This window comes from Eleginops maclovinus, chromosome 18 (assembly GCF_036324505.1).
Source record: "Eleginops maclovinus isolate JMC-PN-2008 ecotype Puerto Natales chromosome 18, JC_Emac_rtc_rv5, whole genome shotgun sequence".
Lineage (NCBI taxonomy): Eukaryota > Metazoa > Chordata > Actinopteri > Perciformes > Eleginopidae > Eleginops > Eleginops maclovinus.
In genome coordinates, this window is record NC_086366.1 from 23,905,950 (window position 1) to 23,933,671 (window position 27,722).

At 41.7% G+C, this 27,722-nt stretch overlaps 1 protein-coding gene across 2 annotated transcripts; it reads right to left on the reverse strand.

Moving 5' to 3' along the window:
* Positions 1-27,722, reverse strand: pipox (pipecolic acid oxidase). Of its 2 annotated transcripts, XM_063907590.1 has the most exons (9): positions 27,043-27,286; positions 26,933-27,000; positions 25,982-26,130; positions 21,603-21,816; positions 15,479-15,661; positions 13,738-13,890; positions 10,898-11,047; positions 8,676-8,751; positions 1-3,565 (listed from the first exon to the last, which is right to left on the reverse strand). In XM_063907590.1, exons 1-9 carry the CDS (start codon positions 27,119-27,121, stop codon positions 3,435-3,437), a joined length of 1,203 nt encoding a protein of 400 aa, XP_063763660.1. In that variant the 5' UTR covers positions 27,122-27,286; the 3' UTR covers positions 1-3,434. The 2 variants fall into 2 exon arrangements, with proteins under 2 accessions (XP_063763660.1, XP_063763661.1); XM_063907591.1 differs by lacking the exons at positions 26,933-27,000; positions 27,043-27,286 and adding an exon at positions 27,581-27,722.

Genomic DNA, 27,722 nt, shown 5'->3' on the forward strand with positions numbered 1-27,722 from the left:
TTGAATAAAAGTTGAATCTTTAATAAACTTTGACAAAACTGTCAAAGCTCTACAGATGCTGAAAGCATTGATGTATTATTTATTATCAGTTTTCACATAGCCATAAATAACTGGGACTGTCTTTAGGCCCTGCAAATATACACATTGTACTTAAAACTGCATACATTTATTTATATAAATTGAATTTTGAACCTTCGGCCAGTGCAACAAGCACAGGAAATAAACACACACTTGCGTCATATTTGTCTCTACCTGATGAATGTAATTCCGATATTCTCTCTCATTTTCGCTCTGTTTTGGTTTCTCTACCCTCCTGATACTAATATCTCTCATATTATCAGCTTTAACAATCATATAAAATAAAAAAAATGAGATTAAGTTGCTTTTTCTGTAAATGTACAACCTTTAATATACATTTTTTTCCTCAAATTGAAACCTCCTTTTCTGGAACGTCGTTTCCATCTGAATTATTCTTGCTAACCTGTGTTTCCTGAGAGAAGATTCATTTAACTTGAGCTCCCTGCAACATATTCTCCCCTCTGCAGTGTCTCTACTGGTATTGATGTACAGTGTGAGCCCTGGTCTGGCACCATAATGCAATAAGTGGACTGGGTTCCATTACCAATTATGAGGCTAACAGAATCATGAGCAGAATAAAGTTGGCTTTTCTCTAGGCTTTGAGGAATGTTACAAGCTAGATAATGTTCCACATAGGTGTTTCAGTTGGCCCTGCTTGGTGATTATTGGTGGTTGAATATTTGCATTTGCATGTTTAATGTACTTCTAATTCTCACAATTTGCATAATGGCCCCGTGCTATCCATCTGAAGTCACTTAGAGGCAAGGGAGCAACCGGCTCACTGATCTCTGCCGCTCCACTGCATAATTTTCCCATTCCCGCTGATGGCCGTGGTTGGCATCCATTGTAATAGGCCGTCTGATTAGTGATTAAAATGTTTACCGGTACATCGGGAAATAGATCCAGGCAATAGGGCCACCTCTGGAGCCTAAGCACGCAGCTTGCATCACAGAGACAAACGGCCTGATGGTTGATGTCTTTTTAACCATGCACTTAGATGGCAAAATGATGAATGCTGGGAAAGCAGGGAGAGGGAGGTTTACTGATTTATGAAATCATATGAGCCAATGAGATTATAGCTTTTTTTTTATTACCATTTGTCACAGATGGCTGAATTTACAATTGCACAACACTGTTAGACTGTAGTTGTTGATGTTGTTCCTCTGGTCAGAATCAATTAGTTTTTTTCTGGTTCATTACATAAGGTTTGTGTTCTTTTTGAGGACAGCTGGACCCATTATTCAAAAGGTTGTTTCTTCTGTCATTTCTTCAAATAAAATGCCTTTAATGTGTGTAGAATGTCATAACACATTGGGGATAAAGCGTACCATGGTGAACTTCACAACTTTAAAATGGTAGTGAATAGAACTACTGTTAATGCTAGTGCTATAGCACCATATGTAGCTGAGCTAGAAAGCTCTTGGTGACAACCTATCACTGATTGGTCTCAATTTCTCACAAGAACCCAGGTAGCTCTGAGAAACCATTTTACGCAGGAAAGTGAACAAAGCTTTTTCTCATGGAAACTTTTGATCAACATGAAATATACAAAAAAACAGAATCTCACTTTTGAAATTGAGAACCTACTGGTCCTTTGCTATCCACCTTTGAATGGCTAAAGGCCCTGACACACCAAACCAACATTAAAGAACTAGTTGCAATAGATCCAACAAGGTTTCGCCTAATGTTTAATCCTTCTTGGCTTAAAAAATGGCACTTTCACACATCGCAAAGTCTACAGCTAACAGCGTGCAATGCGTGAGAGGAAATAACTTGTGGCTTCAGGCAGCGATAGGCTGTGTTCCTCATTCAAAAAAGCGAAACCAGAAAACGTTGGTCTGTTGATAAAGCCCCTACTGTAAGAATTGCAATTGGTGGGTAAAGCAAATTCTCATAGTGGCTAAATGATGTTACTAGAACTTGGGTGTAAGGCACATCATAATCAATCATTTTTAGGTAAATTAACATACTAATTAAAATGTTCCCTTTACCATTCGTTTGATTGAACGAGACCAGAATGTACACTAATGTGAGGCAGCGGATTGGAAGCGGGGCTTAAGAGAATCCCACGTGCGCATGCTCTATGCGGGAGATGGCATGAAAATCCCTTGAACCAAAACAGCTCGACAGCGGATCTTCTTCCTCCGCAGGCTGCAGAGGTTCAACATGGACTCCAGGATACTCTGCAACTTCTACAGGTGCACCATCGAGCATCCTGACCGGCTGCATTATGGCCTGATACGGCAGTTGTGCCGCTTTCAGCCGTAAGACTCTACAGAGGGTGGTGAAAACTGCTCAGCACATCACCAGGACTGAGCTGCCTTCCATGGAGGACCTCTACACCCAGCGGCTCAGGAAGAAAACCCACAGTATTTTAAAAGACCCCCATCATCCCAGCAAAAAACTGTTCTGTCTGCTGCTGTCTGGCAGGCGGCATCAGGACCAAAACTACCAGAGACAGAGACAGTTTCATCCCACAGGCCATAAGACTGCTAAACACCTGAGCTCTGTGAAGTGACTCCATAACCCCCAAAATGTCCCTGGTTGCATCGCACTATTTATTTAATTACAAACAGTATTTAATTGTAGATCACTGTACAATATGTAATCTTAACTCTTGCATGCTGTTATTGTATATTTAATTCTACTACATGTACATAGAATCCTGAATAAACTTCATCACTTTCATCATGCCATCATGTGTTTATATTCTGTTCACTATTCATTTTGCACTACTGTTAGTTTTATTGTATTATTTCTATTCCTATTTTATTATTGTTTTGTTTTATGTCCTTTTATAATATGTTGCACTGTTGTAGGAGCTCGGGACCTAAGATTTTCAATGCCATAACTACACTGTAGTGACTGTGCACATGATAATAAAAACCCTTGAATGTTCAGATGTTTTTGTTTTTGAGAGTCAGGCTTCTTTAGCGTAACATGCCAATGAGCAACTTTCATGAGCAAATTGTGAAAGTGCTGGTAGCAACCTTTTCTGACAGAGCCAGGCTCCATTATGTGTTTTCCTGTACTTCCATGCCAATGCAAGCTAAGCTAACCACTGCTGTAGCTTTATATTCAGCGTACAGACACCAGAGTTGTTTTCAATCATCAAAAAGCTGCAGACTGTTAACCTAACTGCGTAAGAACACACTGACCTTCATGCTGCATTAGAGCTACACATCTGATTTCACATTGCGGAGGTGGAAACACATACTGATTTCTTCACATAAAAGCAGCAGACGAAACATTTGTCATTTTGTGTTTAAAAAACTAAGGGCTAAATTACCATCTCAAATCATACTGCAGCTAAAATTCAACTTGATTTGTTTATGCTTGGCTTATCAGGTCCAGCTCTATAAAGCTGATTTGGTGTTTTCCTGGAAGCGCCTGATTCGGAAAGGTGACAGGTCATAGGAGGGCACTTCTCCCAGGCTGAGTTCACACAGGAGCTTGCCAATGATTGGTCCGAACTTGAAGCCGTGACCTGGAAAAAACAAATCATGACAGTGAGCAAAGTACGTACGTAGATTATTAGTCCATGTTAGATGAATCAACATCCCGCAGTTCCATGCCCTCCACCTCGTAGTTAGCCTATAAATAGGCAGCATCTTGGGGCCTTTGTCTGATTTAGGCGATGGGTAAGATCCTCATGAGAAAGTACATAAAAAACTATTGTTATGAGGCCTGTCACTGAGCATCTACTCTAGGACCAAACTCTAAATTAAGGGAGATTTTGTTCTCTCTCTCTCTGTAATGGCTTCATGTGCTCAAGCCCAGGACTGAGATGAGAGAGTGTGTGTTTTCAAAATTGCAGCAGTGTGATTGTCCTTGTTGCTATGGTCTGACAGGCAAATTGTGAATGTCAACAGGGCTTGAGGAATGCAGCACATTGCCATCTGACAAAGGTCTCGGAGCTCCCGTGGATTCTGCCTGGCTTTGAAGTCATAAAAGCTTGGCTCTGACAGTTTTGCCGCGTGAATTTTCATCTCGCCAGAGAAGGAGAAAGGAAAACCTCAATAGATGGCCGAGCCCGCAGGGTGACTTTGTAGCCATGGCAACCCCCCCCCCCCCCCCCCCCCAGCACTTGCTTTAAAGCACTTGTGTCGGGCTTTGATGACAAATGCACATAGTGAAGGAGGGGGAGGAAGGCAACACATTTTTTTCTGTATTAGATAGAGGCCTGTGAACCTCTCCAATATTCCTCTGAGCGTCTTCACAGACGCCACAGTACGGTACAAAGAGCACGGAGAATAATTAACGCTGACTAATAAACAGAATGAGCAGAGGCTAAAGTTGTTCTCTGGAGACACTCGACTGACAAACGTACATTTTATAAATGTTGATGTTCACTGGTCGCCTGTCAATGGGTTCAGTCTGTGAACATTACAAGGATACAAATGAGATGAAATAAGAGGACAAGTCATGATGTGAGGTCACCATCTCTGCTTATTTTTTAAAAAGATAATACTGCACTATCAAAAAAGGACGTCAGGGTTTGTTGAGCATGTTAATAGAGTTGTGCAGTGCTGACTTATTTTTGTAGTCTGACATTAAGTATCACAGTGGCTCACTTGTTTTTTTTTATCAAAGACCTCAAATCTTAGGGCTAAATAATTACAAAATTGTGATAAATAAGATTCAAAAAGTATACAAAAATATGACTATTGTCAATAATATAAAGATGACAATATCATTTAACGCAACCCTACATAATCTTTTCAAAGATTAGACACCCTCACCCATCGTTCATTCACAAGCGAGGTAGAGCACATCAAACAGCACAATCTCCTGACAGAAATGGCTTCACTTTCTCAGTGTTGTACTGTACTAAATTCACTACTCCAAGGCTGTAGAACAAATAACAATAATAATAAGTGGTGGAACAATTACTCGGGTTTTAGTTGTAATTCTAAATTGTAAAAATACTTGGTTACAAGTAAAAGTCCTCCATTCAAATTTACACTTGAGTAAAAGTACAAAATTATCGTCATTAAAATATAGTTAAAGTACCAAAAGTAATCTTAAAGTGAAACGGCCCATTTCAGAATTGTATGCATTCAATTTCTGGAAAATTATTATTATTCTTTTTTTTATTATGTTTTTATTTGTATTTTGGCTGGTAAATGAAGAGCTAATCAAATTGCCTAATATACTGCTGGTGGATATTTTCACCTATAATTATAAGTCAAAGAACATTACATTTAATCCATATTTTGTATTTGCTAATAATCTAAATAAAAAAAATAACCTGCAACTAAAACTGTCAAATAAATGTAGTAGAGTAGAAAGTAAAACATTGACTTCCATACCGAGTACTATAAAGTGATAAAACTACAGTGCAAGTACCTAAAAGTTGAAAAGATACACAATATTTTCTATAAAAAATTAATTGGTATGTAATTCATTTTACCAACACTTTTTTACTCTGGGTCTTTAGACTTTTATGTCCCTTTATCCCAGCTCGATCCCCTGAAGGCAGAGGATTGCGAGCAGGATATTAATTACAGTGATAATTAGGTAAAGGACATGACTGCATGGAGAGATGGAAAGGTGCCAGGAGACAATGGAAGTAACTGCAGCAGAGGAGAGGTGGAGCCCTGCCTGCCTTCAGGGGGCCGCCGCCATGTTAATTAGAGAAGAACACGAGTGTAAACCCGAGGCACGGGAGCTTTCACCTCTCACAAAGGACAAGAGCATCTCATTAAAAGTTAAGGATCTGTGTGGGAGGTTTGGTATGTCCTGCAGACTGTGGATATCTCTGCAGACTGTGCGGACACAAAATCCACTTAAAACCATTCCACCATTGCCTTGATAAAAATATTTGAATTTCAGTCAGACAACTCACGTTTAAAGAGGACCTGTTATTTAGATTTTCAGGTCCATATTTGTATGTAGCTTCTGTCCTGTGACATGTGTCCATGCTTTAATGTTCAAAAAGCTCTTTATTTTTCTCATACTGCCTGTGCTGCAACACCTCTTTTCACCCTCTGTCTGAAACCAGAGCCCAGTCTGTTTTGATTGGTTAGCTGGCCGTCTCCGTTGTAATTGGTCAACTGCTTAGAGATGTCCCTCCCCTTAGCAAATCACGTAAAATGTGTTGGAGGATAGCCAATACACGCGGGTGTTACGTAGTGATGTGTTATGTGACTATATTACTGAAATAAACTTGAGGTGTTTTCAGGCAGGAGGGGGAGTGTTTTGGGATTGGGATTTTAGCCTTTGCAGACCTGCACAAAAACCTATATATCACACTGAAGCTAAGGGAAACCCCAAAAAGCATAATAGGGCCTCTTTAAGTTGTATATAATCATATAATCTTCTAGCTTAAATAGATTTAGGACAATGTGATTGTTTGGTGGTATGAGGGGGGTAAGGCAGGTGACGTTTATTTGTGTCATTGTAGCTCGAGTTGACTGCCTTGACTAGCTCGCACGCTTATTTGACCTTCTTAAAGATTGAAAGATTGCAAATAACTGTTGATAGTGAATCATAAAATAGGAGAAAATAGCTTTAAAAGACACTGGATAACATTGCAAGTCCTGTCTTACGCAGCGTACACACGGTTCTGTTGCTTTGCTGCTTGCCGGTGGGCGTGTCTGGCGCTTGGGGTTAACGTGACCAACAACCAATCACATTAATCTCCCGCCTCGGACACACATACACGCGGTTTGATTGGCTAGTGCTTGTGCTGGGATATTTGCATACGCGGGTTTGATTGGCTGGCGCTTCTGTTGACACTTGAAAAGTTGAACTTTTCTCAACTTTCCCCGCGAGCAACGGAGCCAAAGCGAAGCAACGGAACCACAATGCAGTTTGGCAACGCTTGACGTCACCCCATTCAAAGTAAATGGGAAGGTGCGTCAAGCGTCAATGCAACGGAACCTTGTGGATGGGCCGTTATTGGCTGAATAGGTTGTCATATAGGTTAGGAAGTTTGTTTTAAAAAGAGAGTGAATTAATAAAATGTGTTAAAACATCTAGACTTAAGGTCATTTATGTCATTGTACAACTCAGGTTTGTGCAACCAAATTAGGGTATAGTCACATTATGTTACAAAAAGGCAAAAAAAAAAGTGATCTTTGGCACCACATCCTACGCAGCCACAACAGGAATCTAATTGTGTATATAGTATAATATTCACTGCCATGTCTGTTTCTAACCAGTACTAAGAAAATGATTTTCCCTTTGCCTCTCCTTGGTTCTAAGACTAGGCCTCAACCCACATAGAAATTACAGCTTGAAATAAAAACAAAAAGAGGAAATAAATGTCAATTTCAAAAGTTGATTTTGAATTTGAATGTCAACATTATGAATAAAGCTTTGAAACTTTTCTGTAGAGCCTTTCTGGAACAAAGCAGTTCCTAAGGCAGCTTTGTCTGAAGTCATGGAGGACAGCTGAGAAGAAACCAAAGGTGGGCGTTGATGATGATGTCTTTGTAGAGCCTGCCTACCAATTGTTTTCTAGCTCAATTACACAAACAGTGTTTGACCAAAATTTGACAGGGACATTGAAATGTTCACCACTGGCCACATGTAACCGAGCCCCAAGGTAGTGCGCAGGTGTTGACGCACATTTGTGTAGTGGCCAAACAGTGGTACTACAATTAATTGATTTACATTGAGAGGGAAATGTCTGTAAACTTCACAGGACAAAGACTTGGATAGCTCCTATTTAAATAACTTAGTCCTAAAGACTGTAAAATATGCTTAAAGCATAATACAGATGTTCTGAAAAATGGTAGTGACCTGCGGATTGGTTATGGGACTTCAAAAGGGAAATCAATGTGCGCTTGCTCTATGGGCACAGATACAGGTACTCGAGATATTGACTTCTTGTGCCACTGAGCAAACTTTTATAGGAATGAAGGGAGGCCCATCTCAAACTCTATATTCAGTTTTATTTTTAAATCCATCAAAAAATAAAACTGACTATCACACTTTCCTCTTCTTGGTGAGGAGGGAACAAGTGATGCTGATCCATTTGGCTGCTGACGTTTCTGTGCAGGGGCATTTCTTTTGTCTATTTCTTTGGTCATGACCAAAATAATTGTACAACTATTTGACGCTTATGCATACTGACATTTATTTTGCCCAGAGAATATATAGCAATGACAAATGTTTTGTTTAATACTCTAATTTTACTACCAGAAAAACTAGAAAAAAGGGGCAATTTCAATCAGCATTAGCTCTACTTGTGTTTTATGCTAGCAAATGCTAACTATTATGGTGCATGTAAACAGTACCTGTTATATCACTTAATTAAAATAGTGATTATATTAAAGGTCAGTATGTGTTACAGCGTGTTTTATATAATTTTACAGTTCATAATTGTTCCAAATAAATCCTCACTGCTGGAATGCTGCTGGGATCTGCTGTTACTAGGCTACAGCTTCTACCAATAGATAAAGAAGAAAAAACACAATGCTAACAAAGACAATTTGACTTCTATACTTTCCAAATATAGGTGAAACAAGTAGTTGTGTGATATCTGACAATGTTAAAAGCTGGATAATCTATCCAAACACACTTGATTTGTAAAAGAGGACCCTTTACATTTTCTTCATTATGTTTGAAAGTGTTGTATTGGGAAGTACCTGAGAATCCGGCTCCAAACACAATGTTGCTGTGGGCAGGGTGGCAGTCCAGCACAAAATGACTGTCAGGCGTCATCTGCAAAAACAACAAAACATAAGAAGCAAGAATAAAGACTCGGACAGAGCTACCAGTTTTGGACCTTGCTAGTTAAACTGTGCAGGTTTGCCCCATTTTCTTGTACTTTCTTGTACCTTATATTGGAAAAAACACATACATTATTCCAGCTCCAGTCAAAGACTTTGTGCATTTTTTTATGACTGAAAGAGTTTGGAATACATTCACTTCTAATAAAGGCAAACATTTGACTCAACTGCAGAGACACAGGCGATTTAACTCCATGTCCTCCTCTGAAAATAACTGCTAATGGAACAAAACAGAAGCTGTTATGTGAGAAAAAAGCGTGACCGTCGGGATTTTCAGGGGCTTTGGACAAGGTCACAGAAATGATGTTTTCCCACAGCTTCAATATGTGATCGTGGTTAAAGCTGCTCGCTGGGTTGCTGGAGGGCAGAGCGGCTGAACAGCACACACACACACACACACACACACACACACACACACACACACACAAAGGATTGCATTGGAGACACGCAGCCAGCAACTCATACTCTACATATTTTCATTCAAAAATGAACCTGTCCGATAATATATTTATATACACTGTTAACTCTTTGGTCGATTACGCAGTCCTGTTACTGACTGGTTTTACAGCAGGACATAAAGAAAAAAGACAACATGAACAGTCTTAAGTGGCTCCAAAAGCGGCAATGTCCATTACAATAACACATTTCATCACAACTCATAATTTAGTTATTGCTACACTTAATAAATACACTCCTAAACAAAATCTTAAGACTGGGGGAAAAAGACAAGAGCAAGAGACCAAAAATAGAGGCAATTTATTTGTAACAGGCTGTTCATCAGCTGATCAAAAGTTTAGCACCATAGCCCCAAATAAAACCAAACAGAACTTTAAGTCTATCAGTAGTGAGTAGCTCCACCGTTGCTGTAGAAAACCTCAAAAATGTGTTTAGGCATGCTTGATGCGGGTGTTTCCAGGAGGCTGCTGGGAAAGTTGCTCCATGTGGTGAGGATGGCTTCATGAAAGGGCATCCCCGGTCTGGAACTGACGTCTGTTTTTTTTTTAACTTCCCTTGCCATCCATCCCCAAATGTTCTCAATGGGATCTAGATCAGGAGAACATGCAGGATGGTCCAAAAGAGCAACGTTATTCTCCTGGAAGAAGTCCTTCGTCAGGCTGGCGTTGTGAACTGCAGCGTTGTCCTGTTGAAAGACCCATCATCAACACACAGACAAGGGCCCTCAGTCAGGAAGGATGCCTGCTGCAACATCTCCACATAGCCAGCTGCCGTTTGACGCCCCTGCACAACCCGAAGCTCCATTGTGCCATTCAAGGAAAAAGCACTCCAGATCATGATGGAGCCTCTTCCACTGTGCTATGTAGAAAACATCTCCATCAGGATCTCCTTGTCATGCTAGTTACATTGCAAGCCATCAGGACTATCCAAGTTACATATTTTCTCGTCTGAAGATAGAACTTTGTCCCATGTTTGTTGCTCCCTTGAAAAGTCCAGACGAGGAGCTGTTGCCTTCGAAGACCTTTTTGGTTCTTTAAACTCTTCTCTAGCAGATGCCTTCTTATGGTTTTTGGGCTGGAGTCAGCATCTGTGACTGCCTGAATTTGGGTTGAGGATTTGCCTGTGTCTTTACAGTGAACCCGTAGGATCCTCTGGCTCAGCGCAGGTGGATTTTTTCTGGGCTTACCTCTTTTGTCCCGTAACCCTCAGTATGTTTTAAGAAGTGTAAACGTCTGACTGTGCCAACCTCGGCAACGAGGGCGTGTTGCAAGAAGCCTTGCTTGTGCAGCTCAATAATCCTGCCCCGTTCAAAGACAGAAAGCCTTTCTGCCTTTGCCATAAAGAGGTCATGACAGTGTGAATGCCTGGACGATTTTGGCCCAGATTGTGACTTTTTAAGGCTATGGTCTTAAACATTTGATCAGCTGATGAACAGCCTGTTTGAGTTTAAATGCAGTTTTAAATAAATGTCCTACTCTCTATGTTTGGTCTTTTTCTTTTCTTTTGAAGCTCTTCTAACAACCTGGTTACGGTTACTTATTTTTTCCAAATCGTGTAGCTTTACACCTCTGCCTCCCGAAAGTATGACTTTTAATGAGTGTTCTGCATGTTGTGGGACTGACCGTATACATGCAGCTCTCCACCACAGCTGGATCTGGGATGAGGCCAGGAAAACAGCGGGCTATGTAGCGTTTGAGGATGTCGATATCAAACCTGCTTGTCTGCTTGTCTCTCTGGTCTGGGTCTGTCGGACCTCCTATATGGTAGCAAATCTGCACACACAAGACATCAAAATCATAATTATTTTTCCATGCAACAGCAAACGCTTTGCAACCATGCTTCCGTTGTTCATACTGTATATAACATCATCAAACTGTATTCTGTATCTATATTTATGTTTATTTATAGTAGTTTATTACATTTTTAAGACATTTGCTCCTTTTCAGGTTCATATTTGTATTTTGCTCCACTACTGTGACATGTTTCCATGCTTTAATGTTCAAAAAGGTCTTTATTTTTCTCATACTGCCTGTGCTGCAGCACCTCTTCCACCTTCTGTAACCAGAAATCAGAGCCCAGTCTGCTCTGGTTTCAAACACAAAAGGAAAATAAAAAGGACATTTCATTTAAGTGTGAGAAAGAGTATGACTCCTACGCACAAAATAAGCACAACAAATTGAATGCACCAGTCTCATAGAAATTAAAAATGTTAAGGAACCTTAAAGAAAAGTACATTTTGGACAACAGATCTTATAGAAAAGTATTATTTTTAAGTAACCATGTGAGTACGGTATGAGGACAGGATGCCAATGCTCTGTTTATACAGCTGAAGGAGTATTAGTATGCCATCAGGTAATATTTTATTTAAAGCTAAGTAAAAAGGCAGGAAATAATGTGTTTCACATGTCATTAGGCTTTTGTTAAAGGGAGGAGGAGTGACTGTCATTCACAAACTCCATACTTCCAAAGCGTCTCCTGTCAGCACAGCGAGGAGGCAGTGAAAGAAAAAGGGTTTATGTTTCTCTGTCAGGTCCATGCAGCAAAAACAAAAAACACCCCGCAAGGAACTAGACTTCTTTTCTCCTGCTTCAGTTTTTTTTTCCAAATGTTGTAAATTGGTCCAAACATTGGGACATACAGTATCTTCGGTGGCTGCGTCTCAGTGAATAATGTGACGTGGCATTACCATCTGTCCACCCCTCTCTTCCATGCATGTGGTCTGCTATTAGGCTGTGAGCTCCTGCTGGCCCGCCATACCGCCCAAAATAGATATGTGCTATCAGATGACATCAAGCCCAGCACAACCCCAACCATTAATCTGATGTTGAGGAAGGACACATCATATTTTACAGTTGATTTTGTGGCAGGGATTGTTATTTCTGATTGGACCGCAATCGTTCTACCGTGGCAATGTGATTCTCAAAATCAGCATGCCAGCAAAATGTTGTCATACTGAGCAGTTTATGTTGAGGGAGCAGAGTTAAGTTACGGTGTCCGACAGGTGCAAACACGCTACAAAGGCCCAGAACACTTAGATTAGGAGGAATAAACTGCAGTTTCTAAAACGATGCAAATGTAAAAACAAAAATGTGCCTACACACATGCAAAGGAAGAAACATCTGCACAACACATGCTCAACATTTACAAGACAATCACTAAATTTGCGAAGCATGCATAAAATGCTCAAAATACAAAACCCTGCAAATAAAACCTAGAAGCTCAAAACACAACAGAAACCGAGACACTAAAAAGTGATGCACACATCTGGGACCTGTTGACGTTAGGGGATTATTAAGTTGTATCAATATATTTGAATTGACTAGGTTAGCTATGTTAGCTAGCTAGTTTATAGCAGATCCGCAATGATATCAAAAGGAATCATGTGATCATATTGTATAATAATAATATAATATAATAATAATTTAGGTAGGTTTCCAGTGACAGATTTGGTAAAAGTTGCATATGTTTCATCTAGTTGGTGAATGTTTTCTAAATCCTGCGCATGTGTTGTGGAGTTGATGAAGATGTTTCTTCGTTTGCATGTGTTTTGGCACATTTTTGTTTTGATATTTGCATTCCTTTAGGAATATCTACATCCAGTACATGATCCAGTCTTTAGGGCTGTTGTAGCCACCATATTACATAAATAAATCATGCATTTCTCTGCCAAAACATTTTCAATTACAGTACAAACCCTATAAGTATTAATTCATATTAAGGAGTAATACATACAAATAACAAAATACTGCCAATTGATTTATATTGTTTAGAATACAGTGCTTTTAAGAACAGTGTTGCCACAGTTACATTGAAAAACTAATCTGATTACTCCTTTAAAAAGTAACTTAGTTACTTTGCTGATTACTTGATTTTAAAAGTAACTAAGTTAGATTACAAGTTACTTTATTAGTTACTTTCAGCAGCTGCCGCCCCCCGCCTTCAACATAAATGAGTCCAACATACTGCACGAGCAACTTCTTCAACTCTCCCCCTCTTACTGGTTTTGCATTGAAGTCCAGCTTTTGTTGTTTGGGTGGTGGGGGACCTCCTGCTTTAGTCGCAGCGCTCCGCTTAGCTCCACCTGGTGGGACTTGCTCTGTAGTTTGAATGACATCACTGTTTAAGAAGGTTTCAACCCCTTGAAAGTTTTTTGTTGTTGACTTTTTTGCGACACCCAACCAACTTACCAAAAGTAAGGATGGATAAATGATATAAAAATCACAAAGATCTCATTTAAGGGCCCCTTAAATTAGATAAAGAAAGCTCAAGTTTGCTTCAGTGCACGCATAGTGTATATACTAGTTTTAAAAAATGAAGTCAAAAGATCATCTATAAAAACAGATAGATAAATTCACATTAAAAATTAAATCATCATTAATACAGTCCACTTTATATTATTACCATGAATATTTGATGGTTCTGCACATTATGGAGGGATTCACTTCTGGAGAGTCAGACGTACCTTAACCAGCCCGGGGTACTCGTTGGACGGGAGGCCGTAGATGTGGCTATTAGACTCCACGCCCTCAGTCAGCAGGAAGCAGGGAAAGCGCTTATTCACGTCATATGTTCCAGGAACCTTCTCTTTCCAGTAGCACACGTTGATCTTCACCACCTAGAGGAGTGAAAACCAGAAAACCATTAGTACCAGCCATGTCCTCCTAAAAGACTGAATGATCAACTGTACGGTTTACTGCGCGTCCTTTTTGATGAAATGCAGAGAGTTTTACGAGGACAGCCTACCAACACAACACATCCTCTGATAAAAATGACAAATGATGTCATTGGTGTTGATGTCAGTGTCTGTTAACATACTGCATGACTATGAAGAAAATATTCCTATTTCCTTTTTCTAATCTCTTAATTTTATGATTAAACGCTATAGGATCAAACTTCTATGTTTTCTGTAATGATTCCTCTCACCATATAGGAGATCCTGTCCATCGATAAACTTAGAAATATATATTCCTTACCCAGAAGGAGGAAAAAAGATTTGTCCTCCAGTGTTATTGGAAAGGATTTCCTGTAGGCCAGTAAAAGCACAACAAAAGTAATAAAAAGGGATATTATCCTTTTGATTACGTTTACGCACAGAAACCTGATTGTAATTAGGGAAAGAGTTCTTCATATTTTTTGATGCGATGGTATAAAACTAAATACTATAGTGATGTCCAGTGTTCTCCATTCAGAGCAATACATTCCTCAGCTTTCTTTGCCTTTTCACTATCATAATTCATGGTTTGAATCCACGCTGGAATCATGGCGGGAAGCTAGGGTACAAAGCAGTAATTTAATTCATTTGCTTTTGCAGTTGTTTTAGTGCGTTAAGGCTCATAATTGATGTTAATTATAGATGTCAGAAAAGCCCTACAACTGATTGACTGGCATGACAGTAGCAGCTTGCAAGCTTACCTTATATTACCACACCTCCTCCATCCTCCTCATCTCTTCGGTCTAATAGAAGTGTAATTACAAAAGTAGCTCTGCAGTGGTGAAGTGAAAATTGGGATTTAATGAAATGTACACATGGTTGTACAAATGACGTCCATCAGAGGGTGGCAGTAATAAGGACACATTGTTCAGGAGCTTTCAGGGTAATGAACTAACCGGCCGTGCACCGGGGATGATAGAAATGCAGACAGAAGTGCTCCGGCGTGCTACGAGCTCAGAGCCTGTGCTTTTCTACCAGTTCACTCAGGCATGCCATTCCCCAGGCCCCCCCAGCCTGCTGCTGGCCTGAATAATGCAATTCCAATATCAACTCCAATTCTCCACTCTTAACAGCTGTCTGCTTGTTTTCCCATCACCTACTCTTTTCTGGCTGTGTGGCATTTTGCAAGATGGAAAAGGGTGCCTTGCTGACTAAGGCCTCTGAGCTGTTTAAATATGGAGGAGTAATGCTTTTGTTTCTGTGCCATGTTGAAGTGGCTATTTAGGGGGGACAGGCACCATCCTAGTGGCAATACTAGATATGAGATGGACAAGTTGTATTCATACAGAGTTTATGTGAAATGTGTTTAGGCATAATACTGTATATAAAAGATGCACACATAAAACACATTTGTACACCTTTTCCCCACACACCAATTAGTAGAAATTCCTGTATGTGTATGTATGTTGTATGCTTGTATGAAAAGTCTCTATGAGGTGTAATATAACGTTAATGTATTATTATTATAATTATAAGACCATTATTGCAATACCTCTAGTGGCAACTGTAATCCAATGTTGGCCAGCACTTTTTTAGCCCAGGGTCCAGTGGTGATTACCAAGCTCTTGGCTCGGTAAACACCAGCAGAGGTTGTAACTGTCACAACAGGGCCAGGCGTGATGTCCGTCACCTTCTCCTTGTCTCTTATGACCCCACCCAGCTTCTGAAACTGCCCCTGGGAAAAGACAACAGAACACTTGTTACTTCCCTGATATCATGACACTAAGTGACATCTATGTTGGTTTCCAGAGCTAACCATTGGACTGTTTATACATTCAGATAAAAAATTTGTGTTGACAGAAAGAACTGTGCTCTCACTACCGCCCCAATTATACAATATGCAAGCAATCATATAACCCTATACGAGGACTCCACGGTAACCAGGTTACAACGGTACATCTACACAGCTTTTCTATCCATCCATCCATCCATCCATCCATCCATCCATCTTCTCCCGCTTTTCCGTCAGGGTCGCGGATGTAACAGCTCCAGCAGAGAGCCCCAAACTTCTCTTTCCCTGGCCACATCAACCAGCTCTGACTGGGGGATTCCAAGACGCTCCCAGGCCAGCGAAGAGATATAATCCCTCCTCATCCTCACTAGGTGCCCGAACCAGCTCGACTGGCTCCTTTCAACGCGAAGGAGCAGCGATTCTACCCCGAGTCCCTCCCGGATGACTGAACTTCTCACCTTATCCCTAAGGGAGATTACAGCCACCCTGCGGAGAAATCCCATTTCGGCCGCTTGTATCCGCGATCTCGTTCTTTCGGTCATCATGACCCAATCTTCATGACCATAGGTGAGGGTAGGAATGAAGATGGCCCGGTAGACAGAGAGCTTTGCCTTCTGCCTCAGCTCTCTTTTCATCACAACGGTGCGGTAAAGCGACTGCAGTACCGCTCCCGCTGCTCCGATTCTCCGGCCCATCTCACGCTCAATTGTTCCCTCACTCGAGAACAAGATCCCGAGATACTTGAACTCCTTCACTTGGGATAAGGCTCATACGCCTTCTCCAAATCCCCAAAGCACATGTAGACCGGATGAGCGTACTCCCAGGCCCCCTCCAGGATCCTTGCGAGAGTGAAAAGCTGGTCCGTCATTCCACGACCAGGACGAAAACTGCATTGTTCCTCTTCAATCTGAGGTTCGACAATCGGCCACCTTTCCAGCACCTTAGAGTAAACTTTCCCGGGGAGGCTGAGTAATGTGATGCCTCTGTAATTGGCACACACCCTCTGATCCCCCTTTTTAAAAAGAGGAACCACCACCCCGGTCTGCCACTCCTTCGGTACTGTTTCCGACTTCCATGCAATGTTGATGACACGTGTCAACCATGACAGTCCCTCAACACCCAGAGCCTTCAGCATTTCTGGGCGGATCTCATCCACCCCCGGGGCTTTGCCACTGTGGAGCCGTTTAACTACCTCAGTGACTTCCCCCCATGAAATTGGAGTTGATCCCCCTTCATACTCCAGCTCCGCCTCTAACATAGAGGGCAGAGTTGTCGGATTCAGGAGTTCCTCAAAGTGTTCCTTCCACCGCCCTAACACACTATCAGTTGAGGTCAACAGCGTCCCATCCTTACTGTACACAGCTTGGATGGTACCCTGCTTCCCCCTCCTGAGGTGTCGGACGGTTTTCGAGAACAACTTTGGTGCCGACCGAAAGTCCTTCTCCATGGCTTCTCCGAACTTCTCCCACACCCGCTGCTTTGCCTCGGCCACGGCTGAGGCTGCTGCCCTTCGGGCCCGTCGATACCTTGCAACTGCGTCAGGAGTACCCATGGATAACATATCCCGAAAGGCCTCCTTCTTCAGTCGGACGGCGTCCCTGACCACGGGTGTCCACCAGGAGGTTTGAGGGTTACCGCCCCTTGAGGCACCTAAGGCTTTGAGACCAAAGGTCCCCGCCGCAGCTTCGGCAATGGAGGCTTTGAACACCGCCCACTCTGGTTCAATGTCCCCAGCCTCCACAGGGATGCCTGAAAAGCTCCGCCGGAGGTGTGAGTTGAAGGCCTCCTGGACTTGGGACTCCTCCAGATGTTCCCAGTTCACCCACACTACACGTTTGGGCTTACCAGGTCTGTCCAGAGGCTTCCCCTGCCACTCAACCCAACTCACCACCAGATGGTGATCAGTTGACATGTTAACATGCGGCCTCAGGTCCGATGATACGATAACAAAATCGATCATGGACCTTCTTCCTAGGGTGCTCTGGTACCACGTACACTTATGAGCATCCTTATGTTCGAACATGGTGTTTGTTATGGCCAATCTATGACTAGCACAGAAGTCCAGTAACAAACCACCACTCTGGTTCAGATCAGGGGGGCCGTTCCGTCAAATCACGCCCCTCCAAGTGTCTCCATCATTGCCCACGTGTGTGTTGAAGTCTCCCAGCAAGACTAAGGAGTCCCCTTCAGGAGCCCCATACAGGACTTCTTTCAGGGTCTCCAAGAAGGCTGAATACTATGAACTGCTGTTTGGTGCATAAGCACACACAACAGTCAAGAGTTTTCCCCCCCATAACCTGCAGGCGTAGGGAGGTGACCCTCTCGTCCACTGGGGTAAACTCCAACAAAGCGGCACTCAACCGGGGGCTTGTGAGTATCCCCACACCCGTTCGGCGCCTCACACCTTGGGCAACTCCGGAGAAGAATAGAGTCCAACCCCTATCCAGAAGTAAGAGCTGTGCGTAGAGGTGAGCCCCAGCAGATCCAACTGGTAACGCTCCACCTCCTGCACAAGCTCCGGCTCCTTCCCCCCCAGAGAGGTGACATTCCACGTCTCCAAAGCCAGCTTCTGTCGCCTGAGTCTGGTCCGTCGAGACCCTCTGCTTTCACTGCCACCCTTCTGGCAGCGCACCCGACCCCATCGCTGTTTCCCGTAGGTGGTGGGCCCACGGGACGGGGAAGCGGAGGTGTTGCCCACGTTGCTTTTTCGGGCTGTGCCCGGTCCTCCTTCTGGGCCTGGCTCCAGAAGGGGACCCTGGGCTTCCTCCGGGCCGGGTATCCTCGCTTTCAAGTTTTTATTTTCATGAGGTCTTTTGAACCAATCTTGGTCTGGCCCCTTACCTGAGACCAATTTGCCATGGGAGACCCTACCAGGAACTCAAGGTTCCAGACAACACAGCCCCCAGGTTCATCGGGACACACAAACCTCTCCACCACGATAAGGTGCTGGTTCTCGGAAAGGCCTTTCTTAATAAGCTAATTAAGAAGTATTTTGCAAATGTGGTTTTTTTAGAAAACCTTGGTCAAGAAACAATCAAATGTGCAGGTGCAGCTGCCTGTCGGTGCAGTTTAACACTTCTCTTTCAATATGTTCTCATAACTTGCTTCAAAACACATTCCTAAGCTGTTCAAAAGCAATGTTTAGCCATACCGCTAGCATGGGAAGGCAATGTTGGTCTAAATGCTAACTGCTGAATGAGTTAGGATTTTGGCACTTCTGGTTTGCTCCTCTCAAAGTCAATGTTTTATTAAATTAGTTATTGGTTAGAAAGCTTCTATTTCTCTTAAAAATGGCAGTTGTGAACAAGTGACAAAAAAAATAAATAGAATGTCATCCAGCCTAACACAATTCCGCCTTTAGCTTAGTTAAGGGTGTAGTTCATTTATAGCCTAAAGTTAGCTATTTACTTCTGCCTGTTGCATTTACATTTTTAGTATTAAAGTGGTGTTGGAAATTATTTTGCTGAACAATACGTGTTAGTGTCAAAAAGGTGTGTTTGCAACAAAGCTTATTTTTTGCCATAGACTTGGGCTTTTGTGTCACATACTGTACAGTGCGCAGTTTAGCTAGCCAACATCAGTCCAGTGACTTGTTAAAGAATGTTGGTATGTGGTCATCACACAGACTTGAGCTGACCCTGCATACAGCCCTGGGTTTATTTTTGAAAGACCAACACAGAGAGAGAAAGATAGAAAACACATAATAAGGAAATAAGACAGATCAATAGTGACATCTATTAGGATATAATACTAAAGGCAAGAGGCTATTGAAGAGTCAAGGCATGAAAATGCACACGGAAATAATCCACGGATCTACTACACATCTATCACTCACTACAAGCTTTAATGTATAATTGACTGCTGCTTCACAATAGAGCAGCTGAACAATCTGTCCAGTCAATTGAAAATGGCACCTCACTGAAATAACAAAGCACAGTTTTGTGCTTGACCTGGCAGCAATGGATGGCTCTGTTCTCCTCTAGTGCCTCTCCTCGGTGCTGACAGTCCAGTAATGTGAATTAATGCTGGTGTGCGCTATTATTAGATTAAAACAATGGGCATAAAATATGCTCAATTATCCACATCTTGGTATTTTTCAGCCCAATTCTCTAATGAGTTCTTTTGTAAATGTTGCATGGACAATGTGCATTTTCATCTTAGCCAAGGAAAGTAAGGACAAAAAAAACAACCTCAACATACAAATCGTTTAGGTGGAATGCAATTTATAGACCTTCATGATTACTCTTGATTGGATTTCAATCACAGTAATGAATAAAGTCATATAGGCAATTTAAAAGACAAGCCCAGCTAATCCCAATCTGGATTTCATTTTACTGTTGCACTGTCCAACAGTTCTGTCAGATATCAGATTGCACTTGCGGAATAGAGGTTGACATTTCCGAACATTGCAATATTATTTAAAATAATGTCACACAGGTCAAGAAACAGAAGCAGTCAGATGATCAAGAGTGCGTTTGTTTACCGATCTGACACTCTACACTGAAATGAGAGAGTTGTTGTTCGGGGAAACAGAGCATTCTATTTCTAAATGAATTAATGAATAGGGATAGTTTAAATGAACGAATACAAAATGTTCCGATTGATCTGAAAAGTACTGTATATTAAACAAAGTGTTTACCTCTTGCCTATCGGTGAGAATGATATTGTTAGAGATGATGACGATGCGGTGTGATAGTCTAGACAATATGCCTACAAAAATGTTTTAACAAATGTAAGCCAAAGCTAACGTTAGGATTTGGAGAAAATGTAAGCAAGTTAGCTAGCTAATCGATTTATTAGATATTGTGGCAAAAAAGTTACTCTCACACATTCACTGCACATTGCGCTGTGGTGCTCAGTCTCCTTAAAGTTCTCCTATTATGCTATATTTTAACAATATGTTGTAGAGCAATATCTATACAAAACTTGTCTGTGAAGTGTTTTGCTCAAAATACCAAACAGATCACCCATTGAAGCATGCCTCATCCCCCTCTATTTCAGCCCTGTTCCTGAAGTGCTGATTCTGTGACTGTCGCTCTAAATTTGCTGGCCACGCCTCTTTGGAGCGTCACGCAGCTCTCTGTCTGAAGAGAGAAGTTTCTAACGGAGAAACTCAGCTAAATGCTGTCATGATTAAACCCCATATTAGGTCCCAAACCACATCAGGCATTATCTCTGAAACACTTCTCAGTGGTTACCACTAGAACAGAGACATTATATGTATTATATACACAACAACTCTAAGTCCCTCCTGCAGACATCCTGCTGATACACAGAGGTGCTGCGGAGGGGATTCAGCTCGCTGACTGTATATTGCGTACAATAGGTTGGGACGTGTCACGTGGGCGAGGCGTTGCCAGGAGTTCAATGTAAAGCCAGCCCTCATTTCGGATATGATGTCATAACCGAAGCAAATCTGGATCAGCTCGTTTGAACCCCCATTTTTTAGAGATGTGAATAAGGAGGAAAAGAGACAGGGGTGTATTTTCTGACACTTTCTGAGTCTCCTTTCACACCGGGGAAACATATTTATTTATAAAAGACATCAAAAAGTGCATTTTGCATAATAGGGGACCTTTAAGGGCGAGCTGCTCTAAATAACGGAGGTTAACCTTTAGGCAGTAACAGTATGCCTACAAAAAATAAATGATCATAAAGCTAACATTGGGATAAAGAGGAAATGTAAGCTAGTAAGCTAGCTGAACACCTTATTAAATAGTGTAGCAAAAGAGTAACTTTCACATATTCATTGCCTGTGCTCCTAACTATTAAAGCCCTATTGCTCAGTCCTAGGTATTATGTCCTGATTGGAACGCATGACGGCCTTGACTTAGTTCCCTAAGCAAACATGTCTAATGCTCAGTCAGCAGTTTCTGTGCAGTACCTGTGCAGTCTTGAGTGCCCGGTCAGCATAAAGGACTCCAGCATTTATGTCCACCAGCGCTCCATCTCCCTCAGCCAGGACGACATTGGGGATGTGCTGGCTGAACTTGTCAGGACTCAGAATCACCATGGGGACATTGTTCCTCTCCATGGTGTTTTTATACAGCAGGTAACTCTCACTGTTCTCTGGTCCCATCACCAGCAGGCCTGTTTGTCTGAGAGGAGAGGAGGACCTTGGTTATAAATGGTCAAGACACATGGAAGTATCGTTAATTCTAATGTTACAGGAAGATTTAGGTCAAGCAGATACTTGTATTATTACAACAGTCACAGATGTCAAGGACTACAAAAGGTCAACTTCAGCGTTTGTTAATAGAAAAATGTTAGCACAGCCAAAAATATCCTCACTGCTTGAAACATTTGAAGGCTGGAAAAAAAAGAAGTTAAGTTAACCTTGACACACAATATTTTAATAGCAAAAGAATAATCTTTTTGACAGTCCACCTTTGACTGCTCCCTGTTCGCTTTGTTGTTTCCCTTCCCTACCTTGAAATAATATGTTGGAGAAAATATTTCAAATAACCATTATGTCTTTCCATGGTTTTATATGGCTTTCAAAGTTTTCATTTCATTTGTACATGAAGCGTTACAGTGCTACAAGGCAGGTCAAGGAGATTCCACCCCACATTCTGACCTTGTGAAAGTTGTAATTGTAACTTTCCTTTTCTGTAATTGAATGACTGCTCGGGTTATGACCCATTAAAACAGTTTTCAGAGATGTGCCTGTACCAAAGTACAATGTTATCAGTACAAACATGTAGGTTTCCATTGACAAAACTTTAACACATTTTTTTCTTTTTAATTCTTATTTGTTTTAGGTACAGCAGTGTTTTCTGTCCACTACTTTCGTCCAAAACTGTTTGATTGGCATATCATTTTGTACCAGCATGCATTGTCATCAGATGATGAATGCCAATTCAGTTACACATATTCAGTAAAATATCTCAACAGCTTCAAGATGGATTGGCCTTGTCAAACTTCTGGAGGTAATATAAGGTATCACCTATTTTGTTTTTTGAGGTATAATGGAATTGTAACATTTTTTAATTATAAAACAGCAAACCCTCTCATGCTGATGTTACAGCACCAGTCAAATCGAACCTTCAACAATAAGTTTGCACAGAGCCATTCCAAAATAAAAGCAAAACTTTACTGGCAAATTTGAATTTGTCATCTCAGATAGGTGTAACCCTATGCCAGTACTCAGTAAGCCTGAGCTGGTCTGTGATGCTTCATATACACTCAAAAAGATGAAAGATAAAATGATCTTAGTACATCTATCGTATGTCAGATCACCCACTAACTGCTGTTTAAGAGAAACTTAGACTTCTGAGAAAAATAAGACAAGACAAAGAAAAACTCGCTGCATATTTTCTTTGGTGCGTACTAGAAGTGACAAGTCAATAAATAAATGCATGTTACATGAGCAACCCACATCAAAGTGCAAAGAGCAGAGAACACAGCGACCGAATGGTTAAACATTTGAAGACATGATAGAAGAGCCCATAAAGACAGCAACAGCTACACGATTAGCATTATTAGCACACAAAGCACTCAGAGCAAGCATAACAAATAGAAACAGTCGTGGAACATACACAGCAGAACTAAGCAATTGGACATCAACTAAATACAGCTGATGAGTGTATTTCGGTCAAGTGTTTTAGCATATGCCTGCCACATACCTTTGGTGATGATGGGTGTCATCCAGACTTTCTGGTTGGGGATTGAATTTATTTAATGCTCATGTCATTAATAATGTTCCTCAACATGGATGTGGTTCTACTGGGTGATGGTATCTCTAAACATTGCTTTTATCTGGTAACACAGCAACAGTCAGACTATCAGAGAGACACTAACAGTTTAGTGCGCCTGACATAACTGCTATCCTTTATAACACAGGAATGTCAGTTCAAAACTATAAAGTGCAATGGGTCAAAGTTTAACACAGGGAGTCTGTTATCGGTTATTGGGAAAAGATACGAATAATTCAAATTTTAGCTTCAGTTTTCATTATTTTAAGTTAAGTTTGAAAGCAGGAGCTGAGACTGAAATGTGCACCTTAAGAAAACAAGAGAGCAAATAGCTGTGTGGTGGCAAAAAAAGTATGCTATGAAAACATTGAAGGCATTGACTGTACATCGTAGGCCATTAGTCGACAGTCATACAGCTGATCACAGCAGCTTCAGTGAGAAGTTATTGAGTCCGAGAGTCAGAGGTTGTGAAAACATAGGGTCTAACTCAGTAATCTGCCTGATAGATGGTGGACTTGCCCTTTGCCAGCAGTGTTTTCTAAAGGCTGCTCTGACATCTGTCAGCAGCCATAAGGCATACACAACCCGAGCTAAAGGCTCAGCCATTCATCACAACACTTTATGACTATGTCTCCCTGTGTGCTTGTGTGTTTACGACAGTGTGTGATGAAAAAAGGAAAAGCCATGCGGGTGTAAGATCATAAATATGATACCTCATCTAGTCCAAACTGTCAAAATCGATGATGGGTTGCCCTAGCTCAGCTGCTGGATGTGCACACATGTTGCCATGTATGTGGAGAAAATAAAGATTTTAGATTCGCTCTCGCTCTTACGATGGCTCCATCTGTCCCAGAGGCAGCAGCACAAGTGGGAGACATTGCTCACACTGCCTCGCCGGGACATTTCTCATCGTGATGCAGACATTTTTTGCCAGCCCAAGGGCACAGGTGGCCTTCAGATGCGAACCCATCAGTCACAAGCTTCGGATGGGTGCACAGGGGGATGGGGAAACTGTGTTTCTAGGGGAACATAATGTGGGCGTGGCTTGGTACCATGAACTATTACCCTGAAGAGACATGAATAATAAATCAATGCGTTATTCGGCTCTCTGGTACCAAGAACAAGCAGAGGTAATAGAGTGGTGCAGTGATGACATATTTTTGTAGGCCGACCCAGTTGTTAGCATGGCAAGGGAGTCCTCAACAAAATAAATGAGATCTTTCCATAGTTCTTGGGATTATTGCAGCATTGGATTTTTGTTTATGACAAATGTATGATATTTAGTTGTTTTGTTTGGCAGAATATATATAGTACTTCCTTTATAATTTGTAAAGGCCATCACCAGAGGAAAATAGCTTACGTTACGCTAAACAACAAGCTTCATCACTGTAGCATGACTTCACTCACTGACCAACGCTAAGCTAAAGGCAGCTAATGTTCAACGTTTAGTCAACTTATTTGTTAGTAACGCTACTTTTAATTTCACAAAGAAGCTTTGGACATTCACGAGTGGGTAATTAATGACTTATTTCATGTAATTTGATTAACCATGAACATTTCTTAATCACACAATTTATTTCAGACATCCAACCAAAACCTAGCTTTGAGACTGCTGAAATGCTGACTAATTTGCAGGGTTTAAGACAGTGGAAATATATTAAGCTGCATCCTAACGTCATTGGTGGCACTCCTTTCCATAGTGTTAACTATTCCTGTTTCAGGTTCCAGATCTCAGTCGGAAAACACAGGGGAGACGTGCTGCTCCAGGGCCGAAGTGACTAACTTTGGAGTTAACCCCCTTCTCTTCACAGCTGCAGGTGGCAAGCAAAACAGCAGAATTCGGCTTTGGTCCTGAGGAGTTGCAATCTTTAATTTGTAACAAGCAGCTCAAACTGTGCACACATAACACTCAACTTCCACCATTCAACTTTTCTCTACTCTGTTCGTAAACGTCAATCCTCATGTCTCATATCATTTTCTCTAACCTATTTCCGCTCACTCTCCCCCCCAAATCCCCCCACCCCCACACACACACACACACACACACTCCACGCACAGATCTACCCTTAAAGGAGCCACACCACTTTTATAACAATAGTTTTTTCGAGAAATTCAGGATGCAATAGAGTTACGGACAGACAACACCCTCAAAAACCTGATGGATTTGAAACGAGGAAACGGGAAGGGCTAAAATGCGAACTCATTTCCAAACTTTAGCACTCATTCCTGTACAACTTTATATTACCAGGAAACTTAAGGTGCTGCAGGAGGGTTTCACTCAGTTTAATGCCACTGAAATCAATAAACACACAACGTAAGCAAATCTGAGGTTTAGCGAGATGACAAAAGCCCCTGTTCCACATTCAGAGGCATGGAAGCTGTCAAGAGGTGATTCAGTGATGCCGGAGGTAATGAGAAAGTCATGCATTTATGGCTCCCGTAGATTGAGTTGCAGCTCTTGAGTGTGCCGCGCACCTTGAATGTGACAAATCCCCCTGTTGTGGCGAAGCTTTTGCTGTGTTTCGTTTAATGGCTTTTTCCTCGCTCTGTGTTAATGCTGACTGCTTACCTGTACAGTTTGACACCCGCCTCCTTCTCCAGCTGGGACCACAGCTGGTAGGACTCATCCATCATGTGGGTGTAGAAGTCTTGCTCGTAGGCCTTGCGGATGATGCGGGTTTGGCCATGGGAGCTTCCTCGTGTGTGGGGCAGGACAAACTGGAAAATATGAACACAAGATCACAAACATAAGTAACTTTGATATGGAAATAACACACCTCAGTTTTTGAGGTTAGCAATCTGCTGACATGTTTTTTTTTTTTACTAAATACAAATCAGCTTTCACCACAAGCAAACTCAAGTAGCTACTGCTTACAATGTGTATAATGTAACGCACACACAAGATCATCACACATTGTAAACACGTGCATTCAAACCCCTGTTTCACTTTGCTGTTGACTGTATCTGAATCACTTCCCACCAGGGACGTGCACAGACATTTGGAGGGGCTATTGCTCTAAACTGGAAAAGGGGCTTCTAACTAATTACCTTAAATAAACTCACTAATTAATGACACCAGTTCAATACGCATTATTCTTATCATTCTTTATGAGCGCAGTAACGTTAAGGTATCGAATTACTTGTTTATTTAGTATTCCATAACTTAATAACAGATGGTCAAACTAAAATGGTAGAGCCGCAGAAATCCTGCAATGAAGCGGGACAGTGAAGTGGTCTCCCTTTGTGAGAGGGCGATCAAGAGAAGAGAGCGAGCGTTGAGGGAGTTTACGGAGCAGAAGAAAAGACAGAAGCACAACAACAAGTATATTTAGGTGTTTTTCAGTAAATAACCGACGGTGTCAAGAAGAAGTAAAGTCCCCAATTTTCCAAAATCCGACACTAGAGGCGGTCTTAACGCATCGGCACCAATAGCCTACAGTATAATAAATATTATATGTATAAAACGTAAAATGTGTAATCACACACTTAGCGATATAGAACATGAATAATAAAAACTTACCTGGTTTAAAACACTTGTGTGGTCCACACTGAAACGAGTTATGTATTCAGAATTTAGCCGGCAATTACGAAGAAGAAGAAGAAGAAGAAGAAGAAGAAGAAGAAGAAGAAGAAGAAGAAGAAGAAGGCTGCTAACGCTAAGGCCACAATAATTGTATTGCTGCGAACAAGCACCACGCCATTGAAACATCAACTTTGTTATAATGTTATTTCCCCTTGCTATGTGTTTTTAAAGCATATTTGACATTTCCGGGGACAGATTGACCCGGGGATTGGCCACCAAAGCCAGGCAGGTATTTGGTATGATCACCTTAGCGGTATGAGGCCGGACTCGGAGGGCTTTCCTTTACTCTCAGCTGTCAGATTGTAAACTAAGTCACGTGACTGGGGGCAGATGACAGCGCTGACAAGGTGTGTTTCCCGCAGCGAGACGCTACAATACTAATTGTGGGCTTATCATGTTGATTCAGCCACAACAGAAAAAAAAAAAAAACTCTTGCTCCCTCCAGAAGGGCAGGTCAGCCAAAAAGGGCCAACGGGCCATTGCCCGGGCAACATTAGCCCGTACCTGTGCACGTCCCTGCTTCCCACCCTCCTGCAGGGTCTGCACAAAAACAATCTATAGAACAAAGCTGTGTGTGTGACACACCTGCTCCAGCAGAAGAGTCTTCTTGTTCCTTTTTGCCAGCTGATAGGCGGTGAAGGAGCCTTGGACACCGGCCCCGATCACTATGCAGTCATACTCCACTTCGCTTGACATGTTGCGTGTTTTTGTCACCAACTCACTGGGA

Bases quoted from the DNA above. Each gene is read 5' to 3' on its own strand.
- pipox (XM_063907590.1), bottom strand. From the start codon at position 27,121: ATGTTTCAATGGCGTGGTGCTTGTTCGCAGCAATACAATTATTGTGGC. The intron at 21,817-25,981 runs GTAAGCAGTCAG...CTCTCCTCTCAG, and splicing joins GCGGGTGTCAAACTGTACAG to ACAAACAGGCCTGCTGGTGA. The intron at 3,566-8,675 runs GTACTTCCCAAT...TGTTTTTTCCAG, and splicing joins GTTTGGAGCCGGATTCTCAG to GTCACGGCTTCAAGTTCGGA.